Consider the following 15,931-nt stretch of genomic DNA (forward strand, 5'->3'; position numbering starts at 1 on the left):
GATGTAGGTTGCAGTAAGTACTGGGAGATGAAGGAGCTTGCACAGGATAGGGTAGTATGGAGAGCTGCATCAAACCAGTCTCAGGACTCATGATCACAACAACAACAACAACAACCACCTTGCACATGAAGTTTGCGATATCCGAGCTCTTCTGTGACAGTTGTGTAAGTAGTAGTTCGTCCGGCTCTTATCTGAACGTACCACTGTTCCCATCGCTCCTACTCTGTATCGCTTCTCCACCAACAACGTTCCAGATGGCTTCAGACGCCACAGCTTTTAACGTTTCCCTCGCACGTGCGTGACGCGTCGTGAGCGCCCCTGTAACGGGCCACACCAGAGGCTGCCTGCTGCCCCCGGACAGCCACCACGCGCCCGTCCCACATTCGCCCACTGGAACTCCAATATCCGGCGGCTTCGCTCGGCCTGCAGCTGCCCTGTTGCCATGTGTGAGCGAGGCCAGGTGAGTCGAGATGCGCGCTACGGGCTGCTGAGTTTCCCACGCAAACACACTGAGCCGTGCCCGTTCTGCCCCTCGTCATGTTAATTCAATAATCAACAATCTATTTATTCAGCGAGGGCTCATCTCACAATGATGTAAGATTTGTCATCATAACACCATTGAAAAAATACACTACTGGCCATTAAAACTGCTACACCAAGAAGAAATGCAGATGATAAACCGGTATTCACTGGACAAATATATTATAGTAGAACTAACATGTGATCACATTTTCACGCAGTTTGGGTGCATAGATCCTGAGAAATCAGTACCCAGAACAACCACCTCTGGCCGTAATACCGGCCTTGATACGCCTGGGCATTGAGTCAAACAGAGCTTGGATGGCGTGCTGCCCATGCAGCTTCAACACGAAACCACAGTTCATCAAGAGTAGTGACTGGCATATTGTGACGAGCCAGTTGTTCAGTTCAGCCACCATTCACCAGACGTTTTCAGTTGGTGAGAGATCTGGAGAATGTGCTGACCAGGGCAGCAGTCGAACATTTTCTGTATCCAGAAAGGCCCATGCAGTACCTGAAACGTGCGGTCGTGCATTATCCTGCTGAAATGTAGGATTTCGCAGGGATCGAATGAAGGGTAGAGGCACGGATCGTAACACATCTGAAATGTAACGTTCACTGTTGAAAGTGCGAACAAGAGGTGAGCGAGACGTGTAACTAGTGGCACCCCATACCATCACGCCGGGTGATACGTCAGTATGGCGATGACGAATACACGCTTCCAGTGTTCGTTCACCGCGATGTCGCCAAACACGGATGAGACCATCGCGATGCTGTAAACAGAACCAGGATTCATCCGAAAAAATGACGTTTTGCCATTCGTGCACCCATGTTCGTCGTTGAGTACACCATCGCAGACGCTCCTGTCTGTGATTCAGCGTCAAGGGTAACCGCAGCCATGTTCTCCGAGCTGATAGTCCATGCTGCTGCAAACGTCGTCGAACTGTTCGTACAGATAGTTGTTGTCTTGCAAACGTCCCCATCTGTTGACTCAGGGATCGAAACGTGCTCGCACGATCCGTTACAGCTATGCGGATAAGATGCATGTCATCTCGACTGCTATTGATACGAGGCCGTGGGGATCTAGCACGGCGTTCCGTATTACCCTCCTGAACCCACCGATTCCATATTATGCTTACACTCATTGGATCTCGACCAACGCGAGCAGCAATGTCGCGATAGGATAAACCGCAATCGCGGTGAGCTACAATCCGACATTTATCAAAGTCGGAAACGTGATGATACGCATTTCTCTTCCTTACACGTGGCATCACAACAACGTTTCACCAGGCAACGCCGGTCAACTGCTGTTTATTTATGAGAAATCGTTTGGAAACTTTCCTCATGTGAGCACGTTGCAGGTGTCGCCACCGGCGCCAACCTTCTGTGGACGCTCTGAAAAGCTAATCATTTGCATATCACAGCATCTTCTTGCTGTCGGTTAAATTTCACGTCTGTAGCACGTCATCTTCGTGGTGTAGCAATTTTAATGGCCAGTAGTGTAGTTCTGGTATGTTTTTTGAGGCTATAACATGTGGTTGACCGCTGCTTTGGTGAAGCGTTTGCCTGTAGTGGTTTAAGATAACCACAAAAAACCCATATTAGGATGATCAGACAGGGCAAACTCCATCCTTTCGTCTTATGTAAAATGATGGTGGACGGGGGGGGGGGGGGGGGGGAGAAAGGAAACGAAAGGTAAGGTAAGGAACTGGTGATATCATCTGCGTCGGTACTTTACACGGGAACGGTGGCTACGAGTGAATGTGTGTGCCAGACTGGGACTCGAACCCGGGATCGTCCGCTTACTAGGCAGTACTGACCACTGCGCCATCCGGACACACGTTGTTTATCGCAAATACATAGACTATCGTGGCACGTTTCCCAACCGACCCACATTCCCATTCAGCGCCACCTATCTGCAGTCCTCGTTCATGTCCTTTATGGTCACTAATTTCAGATTCCCGCCAGAGGTCTAACGATATTGTGCATCGACACTGAAGGTTGCGAGTGTACAACACCCCACATTCGTATAATTGTTTCGCCTCAATGGACAAAGAATCCACAACCTTCAGTTTGGATGCACAACCTTCGCGGGAATCCAAAATTAGCGAGCATGGAGAACATACACAGGGACTGCGGATAGGTGGCGCTAGGTGGGAATGTGGGTCGCTCACAGTGTCCACGCATTTACGATTAACACCGTGTCAAGGTGGCGCAGTGGTTCATGCAACTTCCTAGTGAGCAGGATGTCCCGGGTTCGAGTCCGCGTGCGGCACACATTTTCACTCGTCGCCGCCGGTTCCCTGTAATGTGCCGTTGCAGCTACTATTATCAGTTCCTTCCCTTCCCTTTCCTCTCCTTTCTCCCCCTCAACCTTCAGTTTACGTAATATGTATCACAGCTCGGATCCTCCGTGGTATCTGTTCTTTCGGGCATGTCCGAACTAACAGACGCCACGCATTCATAGAAATAAATAATCCATCCATTTGAATATGGGGTCATGTAACGACTACACTGCCCCATTCGGTTTGTCTCTATTGTACAACGCTATTTTGATCTTTCACAATTTACACCAAGTAACGTAATGCGGTTGTTCTTTATTACACAATGTCATTTTGATAATTCACTTGCTCCGCAGCTCGTGGTCGTGCGGTAGCGTTCTTGCTTCCCACGCCCGGGTTCCCGGATTCGATTCCCGGCGGGGTCAGGGATTTTCTCTGCCTCGTGATGACTGGGTGTTGTGTGCTGTTCTTAGTTTAGTTATGTTTAAGTAGTTCTAAGTTCTAGGGGACTGATGACCATAGATGTTAAGTCCCATAGTGCTCAGAGCCATTTGAACCATTTTTTTGATAATTCACAATTTGGACCAAGTAACTTATAATATAAAAAGTAGTATTGCATGGGACCATTTCTCACATTATGGACATCTGCTGGTGACTCGAGGACCACGAACATGTCCGTCTCCATGTTCTCCTCCTACTTTGTCTGGAAAACTGAGTCGTCGTCCCCTCCTGATGTTGATCTCAGGAAACTGACAAGACATTACTATAGTGCAATATAGATCTTGTCACATTTGCTTGTAAAAGCATTACGTTGTAGTGATGTGCTCTAATGTATTGGTCCCTACTCCGAGTTCTCTCCCTCGAAAGCGAGGTGGCGCAGTGACTAGCACACTGAACTCTCATTCGAGAGGACGACGGTATAAATCCACGTCAGACCATCCTCATTTAGGTTTTCCGTGAGCTCCCTAAATCGCTCCAGGGAAATACGGTTCCTTTGAAAGGGCACGACCTGTTTCCTTCGCTGTCCTTGAAACTACCCGAGGTTGTGCTCAGTCTCTAATGACTCGGTATCGACAGGATGTGAACCCTAATCTTCCTACCTTCCTTCTGAGCTTAGTAAATAATCGTGTTTCAAGATTTTTGTTTGTTTTCTGTGGGTAAGTGCAAGTTCAAACTGGCTATTGTTCCAAAATAATATATAGAACTATTGGGCAAATACTTACTAATACTGAAAATTTGTGTTAGTGTATTACTGCTACTACATCTATGCTCCGCAAGAAACTTTATGGTGTGTGGAAGAGGGTACTTGATGTACCGCTGTCACTTCTCCCCTTTCCTTTTGCAGTCGTGAATGCTGCGCGGGAAGAAAGATTATTGGTAAACCTCCGTCTTAACTTGATTTTCTTTTGACGTTGCCTTCGTGACGTTTTCGTGAGGTATATGTAGGAGAAAATAACATACGCGTATTGATTGAATACTGTTATGGGCGTAAGCTCTCGGTATTTTGACAATAAACTTTTCCGCGACATACATCGCCTCTCTTATTAGCATCTGGCACTGGGTTAGAGTGTGTACTCTAGCAGACTTTCGCGCATAGTCAATGAACCCAGGACTAACAACACTGGTCTTGTTTGATCTTCCGTATTGCCTCTTATTACCCGTACTCCACAGCTGGTGGGCTAGTGGTTAACTTCGCTGCCTGCATGACACACGGTCCCTAGTTCGATTCCCGGATGGTTCGGAGATTGTATTCACTTAGAAACTGGATGTTTGTGTTGTCCCAATCATTTCACGTCATCTTTGTTTCAAAGACTCGCAAATTGTCGATTTGGCTAAAAATAGAAAGAGCCATACGCCCAAGAACCCCGGGGAGGGGGCTCTGCCGGCCAATATGCTGTACTATTATTTCAACACCCTTACTTAGTAATGATTCCAAACTGAGGGCTGGGGGTTGCTACCGTATTATAAATACAACAGCATTATTGGCGAAGAATTTCGAGTAACTCCCGATGTTATCCGTCAGGTGATTTTGAGGTTTGCCAATGACGTAATTCTGTCACAGATGACAAAGGACTTCGATGAGCAGTTCAGCAGAATGAGTAGTGTATTGAAAAGATGTTCTAGGTGAAGATCAACAGCATTAAAACAAGGGTAGTGAAATGTTGTCGGTTTGAATAAGGTAATGCTGAGTGAATTAGGTTAGGAAACGGGACATTAGAAATACCGCGCGAGTTTCGTTTGTGGACAGCAAAATAAGTTCGGATGACGTAAGTAAAGAAAATATAAAATGCAAATGTTCCATTGCAAGAAATGCGTTTCGCAAGAAGAGGAAATTTGTAGCATCGAATAGAAATTTAAGTCTTAGGAAGTCTCCCTTGACAGGTAAGTGTGTGGATTGTAGCCTTCCACGGAAGTGCAACGTGGATCAAAGACAGATCAGACAAGAAGAGAGTTGAAGCTTATGACATGTTGCGCTACAGAAGAATGTTGAAGGTGTGGTCAGTAGATCTGATAACTTAGGGAGGGGTACTGAATTGAATAGTGGAGAAAAGAAATTTAGACTTGATTAAAAAAAGGATTGGTTGATAGGACTCACCCTGATTGAGGGAAGAAGGGAAGTGTGTATATTGTACAGTTGCGAAGAGCTCAATAGTTTGAGATCGTTTGCCTCCGGGTTACGTATCATCTGGATGCTGCGACCGCCGAGTGTCTGTTCTCGTTTTGCTCTACATTTTGGCTTTGTTTAACAGTCACGTTTCATTTTGACTCACATGTAATATCTCAGTGTATGTGTGATCCTAATAGAAGGCTGTCACGTTAGATCAGCACAAAATTAGACATTTCCTGCGTGTCGTAGTATATGAACACTGTTTAACGTGGCACTGTTGTTTTGCAGGCGGAGCGAGATGGACTCAGCGCGGCGCGAATGGAGCTGGAGCGGAAGCTGGAGTCTCGCGAGCTGGAGCTGCACGAGAAGGAGGAGGAGCTGTTCCTCCAGCTGGAGAGGGTCGTGCGGCTGGAGGAGGACTGCGAGAAGGTGAGTCGGCGCGCGGCCGCAACGCCGGCAGCTCAGCTCGTCAAGGCTGTCACCGACGTCGCGCTCGGCAGTAGGCGACCAAGCGACGTTGGGCCTAACGGCAGACTCGTAATGGTTACGCATCGAATGCCGTAGTGTATTTAGGCCGCACGTTTCGCTGTTAACCGTCGTTTTTCTTGTATAGCCCTTCTCGGTCGCGGTATGGCTCGAACAGCCCTAGAAAACCACGTATTCGTTTATTGGCTTCACATTTTTCAGTTACCACATACATTGCCTGACAAAAAAATTGACGCATTCAGATGGGAGGGAGGACTCGAAATGAAACTTCACGGTTTAAGAGGGTATGTGACACTATTGCACTGGTTTACAAAAGCGAGTCAGTTTTACAAGGAAGTTGGCAGTATGGGTCTACTTACCAGTATCACATTGCACTCTCTCTCTCTCTCTCTCTCTCTCTCTCTCTCTCTCTCTCTCTCTCTCTCTCTCTCTTCTGGGTGGATATACTGATTCGGTTGGGAAGGATGTTACAAAACCGTTGTATCCTTTCCTGGGGCAAGCTCCCTCGCAGCTATTGTAAGTGTTATGACCAGACGAAACTACAGTAATTCGGCCATAACTGTGGATTCTTTGATTGCTCTGGGAGATGCACCATCTGAACTACGGTGTACGAAATGTTATTTTGAAAATAAAATCGGTTCAGCTGTGAGTACTCTGTTTATAAGCACGACCGGGTTCGCAGCATTTTAGCTGCATTATTAGGTACAATGAAATCAAATCATATTCTGATCAGAACATGACTGTATTTATTTAGTGCTCTGTTTGTAAGCATGGCCGGTTTCGCAGCATTTTAGGTGCATTAGCAGGTGCAATAAAATCGACTCATGTTCTCACCAGAACTCGACGCCTGCTTCATGCCATGTATTGTCATCAATGTACTGTTGTACATTGTCCACACAGTCGAGAGTATACGACGCCACACATTCCACTGACTCATCTTGCAGGAACGCTGATATTTCATCTGCCACTTCTTTGTGACGCTGCGATATTCCTTGGGTTCCTTTTTGACGAAATGTCTACCTCAGCAACTGTTATTGGAGGTATAATGTATTGTTTGCTCTGTTTATCGTTGCCATTGTTCTGCGTTGTATCAAAACCACTAGCACTGTATCACTATTGTAACTAGTCGACTAAGCATTTCAGCTGCGCTACGTAGCTTCGTGTTGTTCTCAATATTGGATACCTCCAGTCCAGCTCCCTGTCGCCACTAGCAGTGAATATTGTCGTTGTATGGTACACAATTTGTGGGGCGTCGAATGCCGTTAGCAGTCCTGAATTGAGGTGTTCTCTTGTCACTTGTCATTATAAGAATTATGTTTGTTTATGAGGTATTAACACTGATAGTCTTTGGCTCTATCGCAGTTTGAAATATCATCATTCTATAAAAGAATATGCCCTCAACTCTGTAGAAACTAGGAAAATCATCAGGACAAATCTTAAGGCACACATGCCACTGCTGTGCCCACCTAGCTGTAGGGAAATGAAAGCGGATTTACAGCAGTAATATCTCAGACGAACTCGCGGATTTTTAGTTGTGCTTATGTCTCTACGTATTATGCAGTACAGTTTTCACTCCTACCGTCAGCTAAAAAGAATTCTCTTTATCTTGTGAGAACCTCCATCCCCAGTTTCTAGCATCATAGTGTAGCCCCATCACTGGGAAATCCGTAGCGATTTCGGAAGCCAAAAGACACTTCCAATCCTAGTGGGAGCACCATCCGTACCGTTGGTAAGATCCACCCCAATTACTGCAGGATATACTGACGCCCGGCCTTAATCAAGTTGCCATCCGCCCGTATATACAGGGTGTTTCAAAAATGACCGGTATATTTGAAACGGCAATAAAAACTAAACGAGCAGCGATAGAAATACACCGTTTGTTGCAATATGCTTGGGACAACAGTACATTTTCAGGCAGACAAACTTTCGAAATTACAGTAGTTACAATTTTCAACAACAGATGGCGCTGTAAGTGATGTGAAAGATATAGAAGACAACGCAGTCTGTGGGTGCGCCATTCTGTACATCGTCTTTCTGCTGTAAGCGTGTGCTGTTCACAACGTGCAAGTGTGCTGTGGACAACATGGTTTATTCCTTAGAACAGAGGATTTTTCTGGTGTTGGAATTCCACCGCCTAGAACACAGTGTTGTTGCAACAAGACGAAGTTTTCAACGGAGGTTTAATGTAACCAAAGGACCGAAAAGCGATACAATAAAGGATCTGTTTGAAAAATTTCAGCGGGCTGGGAACGTGACGGATGAACGTGGTGGAAAGGTAGGGCGACCGCGTACGGCAACCACAGAGGGCAACGCGCAGCTAGTGCAGCAGGTGATCCAACAGTGGCCTCGGGTTTCCGTTCGCCGTCTTGCAGCTGCGGTCCAAATGACGCCACCGTCCACGTATCGTCTCACGTGCCAGAGTTTACACGTCTATCCATACAAAATTCAAACGCGGCAACCCCTCAGCGCCGCTACCATTGCTGCACGAGAGACATTCGCTAACGATATAGTGCACAGGATTGATGACGGCGATATGCATGTGGGCAGCATTTGGTTTACTGACGAAGCTTATTTTTACCTGGACGGCTTCGTCAATAAACAGAACTGTCGCATATGGGGAACCGAAAAGCCCCATGTTGCAGTCCCATCGTCCCTGCGTCCTCAAAAAGTACTGGTCTGGGCCGCCATTTCTTCCAAAGGAATCATTGGCCCATTTTTCAGATCCGAAACGATTACTGCATCACGCTATCTGGACATTCTTCGTGAATTTGTGGCGGTACAAACTGCCTTAGACGACACTGCGAACACCTCGTGGTTTATGCAAGATGGTGCCCGGCCACATCGCACGGCCGACGTCTTTAATTTCCTGAATGAATATTTCGACGATCGTGTGATTGCTTTGGGCTATCCGAAACATACAGGAGGCGGCGTGGATTGGCCTCCCTATTCGCCAGACATGATCCCCTGTGACTTCTTTCTGTGTGGAGACCAGGTGTACCGCCAGAATCCAGAAACAATTGAACAGCTGTAGCAGTACGTCTCATCTGCATGTGAAGCCATTCCGCAAGACGCGTTGTCAAAGGTTTCGGGTAATTTCATTCAGAGACTACGCCATATTATTGCTACGCATGGTGGATATGTGGAAAATATCGTACTATAGAGTTTCCCAGACCTCAGCGCCATCTGTTGTTGACAATTGTAACAACTGTAATTTCGAAAGTTTGTCTGCCTGAAAATGTACTGTTGTCCCAAGCATATTGCAACAAACGGTGTATTTCTATCGCTGCTCGTTTAGTTTGTGTTGCCGTTTCAAATATACCGGTCATTTTTGAAACACCCTGTATATACACGATGTTGTGTGGAAGTGTAATGCTCTTAAATCAATGGAGGGAGAGGACAGGGGAGGACAAATTATAGTATATATATCCTCCCCTGTTATCTCCCTCCATTGAAAGAGTATTATAGTTCCACAAAACATCGTTTGTGTTGTTTTTCTTTATCCGGAACCACCTTCCAACTTTGGAGCGTTATAGTACAGTGACTAGTCTAAAGCTTAAAAGCACATTATACGTAGTGGGCAACGGAGGGACGTAACTTTAAGTTCACAACACACAGAAGGCTATTGATATCGAGAGCAGCAGTGAGATGAGGTCACTAAATGACAGGCGTCAAATTGTTAATTGCTGTTTGTGTAAAAATTAATAGTGGGAACTGATACGGGTGAAACTATACAATAGTAAAAACTAAAAAGATATTAGTAAACAAGGGTCCGTTAACTCGTCGTTAGCGAGATAATTACGATCGTGTTGTTAGGGACCTGCAAGCCTTCTGCAAAGGTTGCCCAGAAAGTAATGCACCGCATTTTCTCAGCCGAAAACAATTCTACGAATGGGAAACGTTACGGATGTATTGTTTGAATTCTCCTGTGTGATTACGATTAGTGTCCGTCACTTCCGACAGATAACGTAGCTGCAGGACGGCTTTAAAATGGCATCTGTGGACGATGTACGTTACAAGCAACGAGCCGTCATTGAATTTCTCACTGCAGGGACAGAAACTATGGGGAATATTCACAAACGCTGGTGCAAAGTCTATGGAGCGTCTGCTTATGACAGAAGCACAGTTAGCCGCTGCTCACGGAGGGTGAGGTCATCAGAAGGCGGTTCGGCGGAACTCCACGATTTGCAGCGTTCGGGGAGACCATCCACGGCTGCCACACCTGATACGTTGCGGCGAGCTGATATCATCCGCAAGGGCAGACGCATTACGACTGGGCAGTTGGCGCTGCATCTGTCAATCAGCTGAGGAGGTGTGGCTCCGCCACCAGGGCAAGGGTTGGTAGCGACTGGGCGTAGACGCCCTTGTTTCGCGCTGGAGGGAGGCCATAATAGAACGGGGTGGAGATCAAGTGGAGAAATAGGGTGTATAACTAGAACACCATTCTACATCTACATCCATACCCCGCAGGTTCGAATCCTGCCTCGGGCATGGATGTGTGTGATGTCCTTAGATCAGTTAGGTTCAAGTAGTTCTACGTTCTAGGGGACTGATGACCTCAGAAATTAAGTCCCATAATGCTCAGAGCCATTTGAACCATACTCCGCAAGCCACCTGACGGTGTGTGGCGGATGCTACCTTGAGTACCTCTATCGGTTCTCCATTCTACTCCAGTCTCGTACTGTTCGTGGAAAGAAAGATTGTCGGTATGCCTCTGTGTGTGTTCTGATCTCTCCGAAATCCTCATGGTCTCTTCGCGAGATATACGTAGGACGGAGCAATATCCTGCTTGAGTCCTCGGTGAAGGTATGTTCTCGAAACTACAACAAAAGCCCGTAAAGAGGTACGGAACGTCTCTCCTGCAAAGTCTTCCACTGGAGTTTATCTATCATCTCCGTAACGCTATCGCCATTACTAAATGATTCTGTAACGAAGCGCGCTGGTGTCCGTTGGATCTTCTCTATCCCTTCTATCAACCCTATCTGGCACGGATCCCACAATGGAGAGCAATATTCAAGCAGTGGGCGAACAAGCGTACTGTAACCTACTTCCTTTGTTTTCGGATTGCATTTCCTTAGGATTCTTCCAACGAATCTGTCTGACATCTGCCTTACCGACGATCAACTTTATATGATCATTCCATTTTAAACCACTCCTAATGCGTACTCCCAGATAATTTATGGAATTAACTGCTTCCAGTTGCTGACCTGCTATATTGTAGCTAACTGATAAAGGATCTTTCTTTCTATGTGTTCGCAGCACATTACACTTGTCTACATTGAGATTCAATTGCCATTCGCTGCGCCATGGGTCAATTCGTTGCAGATCCTTCTGCATTTCAGTACAATTTTCCATTGTTACAACCTCTCGATAATACCACAGCATCATCGACAAAAAGCCTCAGTGAACTTCCGATGTTGTCTACATGGTCATTTATTTATATATTGTGAATAGCAACGATCCAACGACACTCCCCTGCGGCACACCTGAAATCACTCTTACTTCGGAAGACTTCTCTCCATTGAGAATGACATGCTGCGTTCTGTTATCTAGGAACTCTTCAATCCAATCACACAACTGGTCTGATAATCCATATGTTCTTACTTCATTAAACGCCTGTGGGGAAGTGTATCAAACGCCTTGCGAAAGTCAAGAAACACGGCAACTACCTGGCAACCAGTGGCTATGGCCCTCTTCAGTATCGTGGACGAATAGCGCGAGCTGGGTTTCTGTCGTGTGTGTAGTTCGAATTAAGTTCAATAAAGAACTGTTGAAGAAAAAGATGTGGTGCATTACTTTCTGGGCAACCATCGTATATAGGTAGCAGAAATTAGTGATCCGCGCCGGCTTCGCACGGGTATCTGCGGCCGGGCGAGTTACCTGGCGTAGCGGTAATCTTGCTCGTGGAACTGCCTGTCTGTTAGTGAAAACCGTATCGAAAGCCCTACAGTTGTTCCTTACGTTAGCTTTCCCAAACGTCACAAAAAGGAGCGAGGAACTAAGTTGGGTTGAAATTTCACGCGTGGCCCATGATGGGGGAATGTAGTAGAAGCACGGTGGAAAACCGGCCTATTTGCTGATGTGAGGCACCTAACGCACCAGTGTGACACGAGATGGATATGACGTACAGGGCCTGCATCCTAGCGTCTGTTCAGCTTGTCTCAATCCCATAGGATCACCTGAAAATCGAACTGTACAGTTATTTCTCCCGTAGATACGGTTGCGGGACTGGAGCATCGAATTAGACGTTCGTCCAGATCTAAGTGATGACTAGGGGTGCTGTATGGAATTCATAACTTACTGCAGAAGGAAGTGAAGTATTGCATTCAAATGCGAGGATGACACACAGTTCAGTGCAAGTGCCGTAGCTATCCTGGCTCTTAGAGCCATTACTTTATTACTACGTTTTACACCTGAATTCAACGAGGTTGTTACATCAGACGTATGACGTCACAAGGTGGAGTGAGGCAACCACAACAGATGCAGCAGTCAGGGGAAATTGCGTCACTAGAAACTACTTGCGCTCTAATTGGCCGGTGTTGTGAAAGCTGGAGGAGATTATCCTCTTGTCCGCGCGCTAACACGCTTATTTTTATTTATTAACTGTAACTAAATTAATCTTCAGATGTATCCCAAAATAAATGCGAAATCCTCATGAGTACTCTACGACTAATATTATGACGTATCCAGACCACCATTTTGTAGTTATTTTTCGATAAACAAAAATATGAATAACTTTGTGTGTCATCGTCAATGTAACATCAACAAATCACTGCTAAGTACATGATGACCCATAAGTTTGTTATCATTTAAAAATTCAATACTACATGGAGATAATGTAAGTAGAGAGGTAAAAATTGACGCACCTGCCTCAAATAGCATTGAGGTTTTATTGAAACCAAAGAGAGTGCACAAACTGAGTAACAGGTGGCACTTCAGACAAAACAAAGCGGTAATTATCATACACGTGATTTTTATCAAAGACGATATTCTTAATAAAAAAAGCTCAACATGTCAGCCCTCATTCGATATCTGTAGTCGAGGGACAACGTCGTGAACAGGAATGTACAGCATATCAGTAGACGTGGTGAGAAATTGCAGTTGGTTGTTGTCTTTTAGCATCGCTAATGAGGTCGGACGATCGTTGTGAATTTGCGACTTCAGGTATTTACATGGCCTGGGGTCTGGGGATCTGGGAGGCAAAGCATGAACGTTCGGCTCAGCACTTGATCCTCCCCAAACGATGTGTGGAGGAGGTCTTTCACACATGCAGCAATATGGAATGGAACTCCATCTTGCATAAAAGTGGAACCTTGCGGGAAGGTTAGGAATGATCTAACTCTCTCTCACTACAGCTCATAATATACACGATTGTCTCTGGACGTCAGACTGAGGCGTTGCTGTCCAACGCTATTCTTGCATTCAGTTTTGGTTTCAATGAAACCCCATGTCATGTTAGGCATGCGTGCCAATTTTTATCGTTGCACCTACATTACTCCGTGAAGTAGTGCATTTTAAAATATTAACGAACTTTTGGGCCATCTTATATGATGGCGTTAGGACGCGTGCGGTTGAAGTCGGTCGTCTGCGAGCAAAGCATATATGTGTTTAGGAGTGTCTAATTTGTTGTGAGATATCTTAATGATATGTATTGTTCAGTTACAAAATGGTAAGAAACGAAATTTTGACGTATGAAACTATTAGTTGATTTATCGTTTGAACTTGAAAGGCGTACGCAAATTATGTAACACCGTAGAAATCAGTTTGCAGTTTTCTACGACGGAGTATGTTTATAATAAAAATAATTAGCATCCCTATAAACTACCGACTTTACCATTTAGATTACGGTACATAAAACCCTTAGTAGTTTCACTGTAATTCCAAAAAGCTTCCCATCAAAACCAATGGACTTGAGACCTACGTGCTACTTCTGTGCTAGGGCAATGACGTCGCATGAAGACACCCATGTTTGTGGAACTGACAGAACTTCAGCACATTGTTCTAATGTGGCAAGCTACAACTAGGCCACATTACATGTGGAAGTGGAGACAGTAAAGTGCTATGCGTGGTAACGCAGAGAAGGAAATGGGACACTGCTTCTGCAACCATGTGCTTTTTACAAGCAGTACTTTTAACCTGCAGCGAGGAACGATGTAGTATTGATCATGGAGTATGGTGGAGTAAATTCACACTTGTGGTAAAGTAGCGTTGTACTTCTGCTATCGTATAACTGTGAGGCCAGTTAGATGGAGACTTCATCGAAAAGTTTACATTTCAAATACGTTTGTACTGACTAGGACAGTGTTTCATACGGAAGTTGGTGAAGGCTTGTTCGCAAGTACCTCCCAAACAGCCAATATGTTGACTCATGTTTATTGGAAACGTTTTTCATTCCGTTTTTGTGTTCTTTTATTCCTATTAGGTTTTGCTGTTAATTATGGTAGATCCTTTACATGGTATGAGAAGTGCATCCAGTTCAGTATTCATGCGGAACACTACGTGTCATAAAATACAGGGTTATTGATAAGTTCCTCGTGGATTTCAGAAGACGACTGCGCGAGAACTACAAGACGTGTATAGAGTAGACGTATATCAGTGGATAGAGCATCTCCATTTAATTCAGATTACAGGTGCTCGATATTGGCACCGTTTGTGGAACTGGAAACTTAAATACGTTCGTGCAGTTCATTGAAGTCGCTCACACGAATGGCCTGGGAGTGCGGCAGCAGCCCGCTGTGGAACTCTGTACATTGGGTTGCCTACCTGTAGGTGCAAACTACTTCGCGCGACCTTACGGAGTGCTTGGTTTGACCACATGTTGTGGCACCCCAGACCTTAGTGCGATTACGAACCGAAACTCGGAGAGATGTGCCATCCACTGATAGTGTCACTTTTCTATACCTACTGTAATTTTCGCGCAGTCTTCTTATGAAACACCGGGGATAATTCAAATCTCTAATGAAAAAGACGAGACGCAAAGGAAGTGTACACTGTACCGCTGTAGCTGTGCCTTACAAACTGTAGTGAGTAGGGGAGCTTTTTGGCCATTCGCTCACCTGCTGAAGCCGTTACCCCCCGCGACCGTATAATTTGTCCACGTTAACCGAGAACTGTGAAACATGCGTTTTCAACAGTGTGCACTCCAGCGTGAGGTAACGAGCACTTTTCCTCCGTGCCTTTGTTTGTTTGTTTTGCGGGGTTTTCACTGGATCGAGCGGGGGAGGTCTCATTAAACGAATTGGATAGCCGAGGAAGTTGAAGGCGAGCGAATTCTCGGGCGGGAAACGGAATAAACGGAGGAGGAAGACGCCTCATTAGGCCCGTAGCTGCTGCGTGGGCGTCTGGCACCGCTCTCCTCTCCTGTACGCTCCCCTCCCCCGCTCTCCCTTTCTCTTCCTGTTTCGTCCGATCGTTCCGCTACCTTCGCTTAATTGCTGCGATCGCGAAGCTAGCAGGCCAACTCGTTAGGCGAACTGTTCGAGCGGAAACGCCGCTATGAGCTCGCGGGCTCTGTCGCGAATCGCTGTTAACCAGTCGTTCTCTGCGGAAGACGCGCCGCTATTGCTGACAATTTCACGGACACTTCTCAGTCCGTCCATCAGCTTTTACCGTCAGCTGTAACACTAGTAATAAACTGAATTGAAAGGAAGGAAAGGGAGGCGAATTATAGCTTAACGTTTCATCTGTGACGAGGTTTTTAGGGGCGATGCAAGAAATAAACAGCAGAAAATTTAATGAATAAAATATCGGTTACGTCTTTAAAAAAGCAGACTAGACGCTATGAAACACTATGGGTGTGTAGAACTTGTGTTAGGCTGTCGTGTGGACCTCCATCGCCTACGTAGGCTTTGGCAGAGGAGTGGTGTATGGGCCACCTCATTGTATGCAATCAGCGCAGTAAAATGCTTCGACGTGGAGACGTGACACAATGACAGACAGGAGCGGTTGTTTTCAAACTTCCTGGTATATTGAAAGTATGTGCTGGGCGGGGACTCGAATCTGGTTCAAAATGGTTCAAATGGCTCTAAGCACTACCGGA

At 45.8% G+C, this 15,931-nt stretch overlaps 1 protein-coding gene across 6 annotated transcripts in view; it reads left to right on the forward strand.

Annotated features, from left to right (window-relative positions):
* Positions 1-15,931, forward strand: part of LOC126268155 (uncharacterized) — a 694,665-nt gene that overhangs the window by 551,471 nt on the left and 127,263 nt on the right. For all 6 annotated transcript variants that reach the window (XM_049973701.1, XM_049973702.1, XM_049973704.1 and 3 more), the window contains one exon: positions 5,698-5,838. In XM_049973701.1, coding sequence (XP_049829658.1) covers positions 5,698-5,838 — 141 coding nt within the window. The remainder of the gene's footprint in view (positions 1-5,697; positions 5,839-15,931) is intronic.

This window comes from Schistocerca gregaria, chromosome 4 (genome assembly GCF_023897955.1).
Source record: "Schistocerca gregaria isolate iqSchGreg1 chromosome 4, iqSchGreg1.2, whole genome shotgun sequence".
Lineage (NCBI taxonomy): Eukaryota > Metazoa > Arthropoda > Insecta > Orthoptera > Acrididae > Schistocerca > Schistocerca gregaria.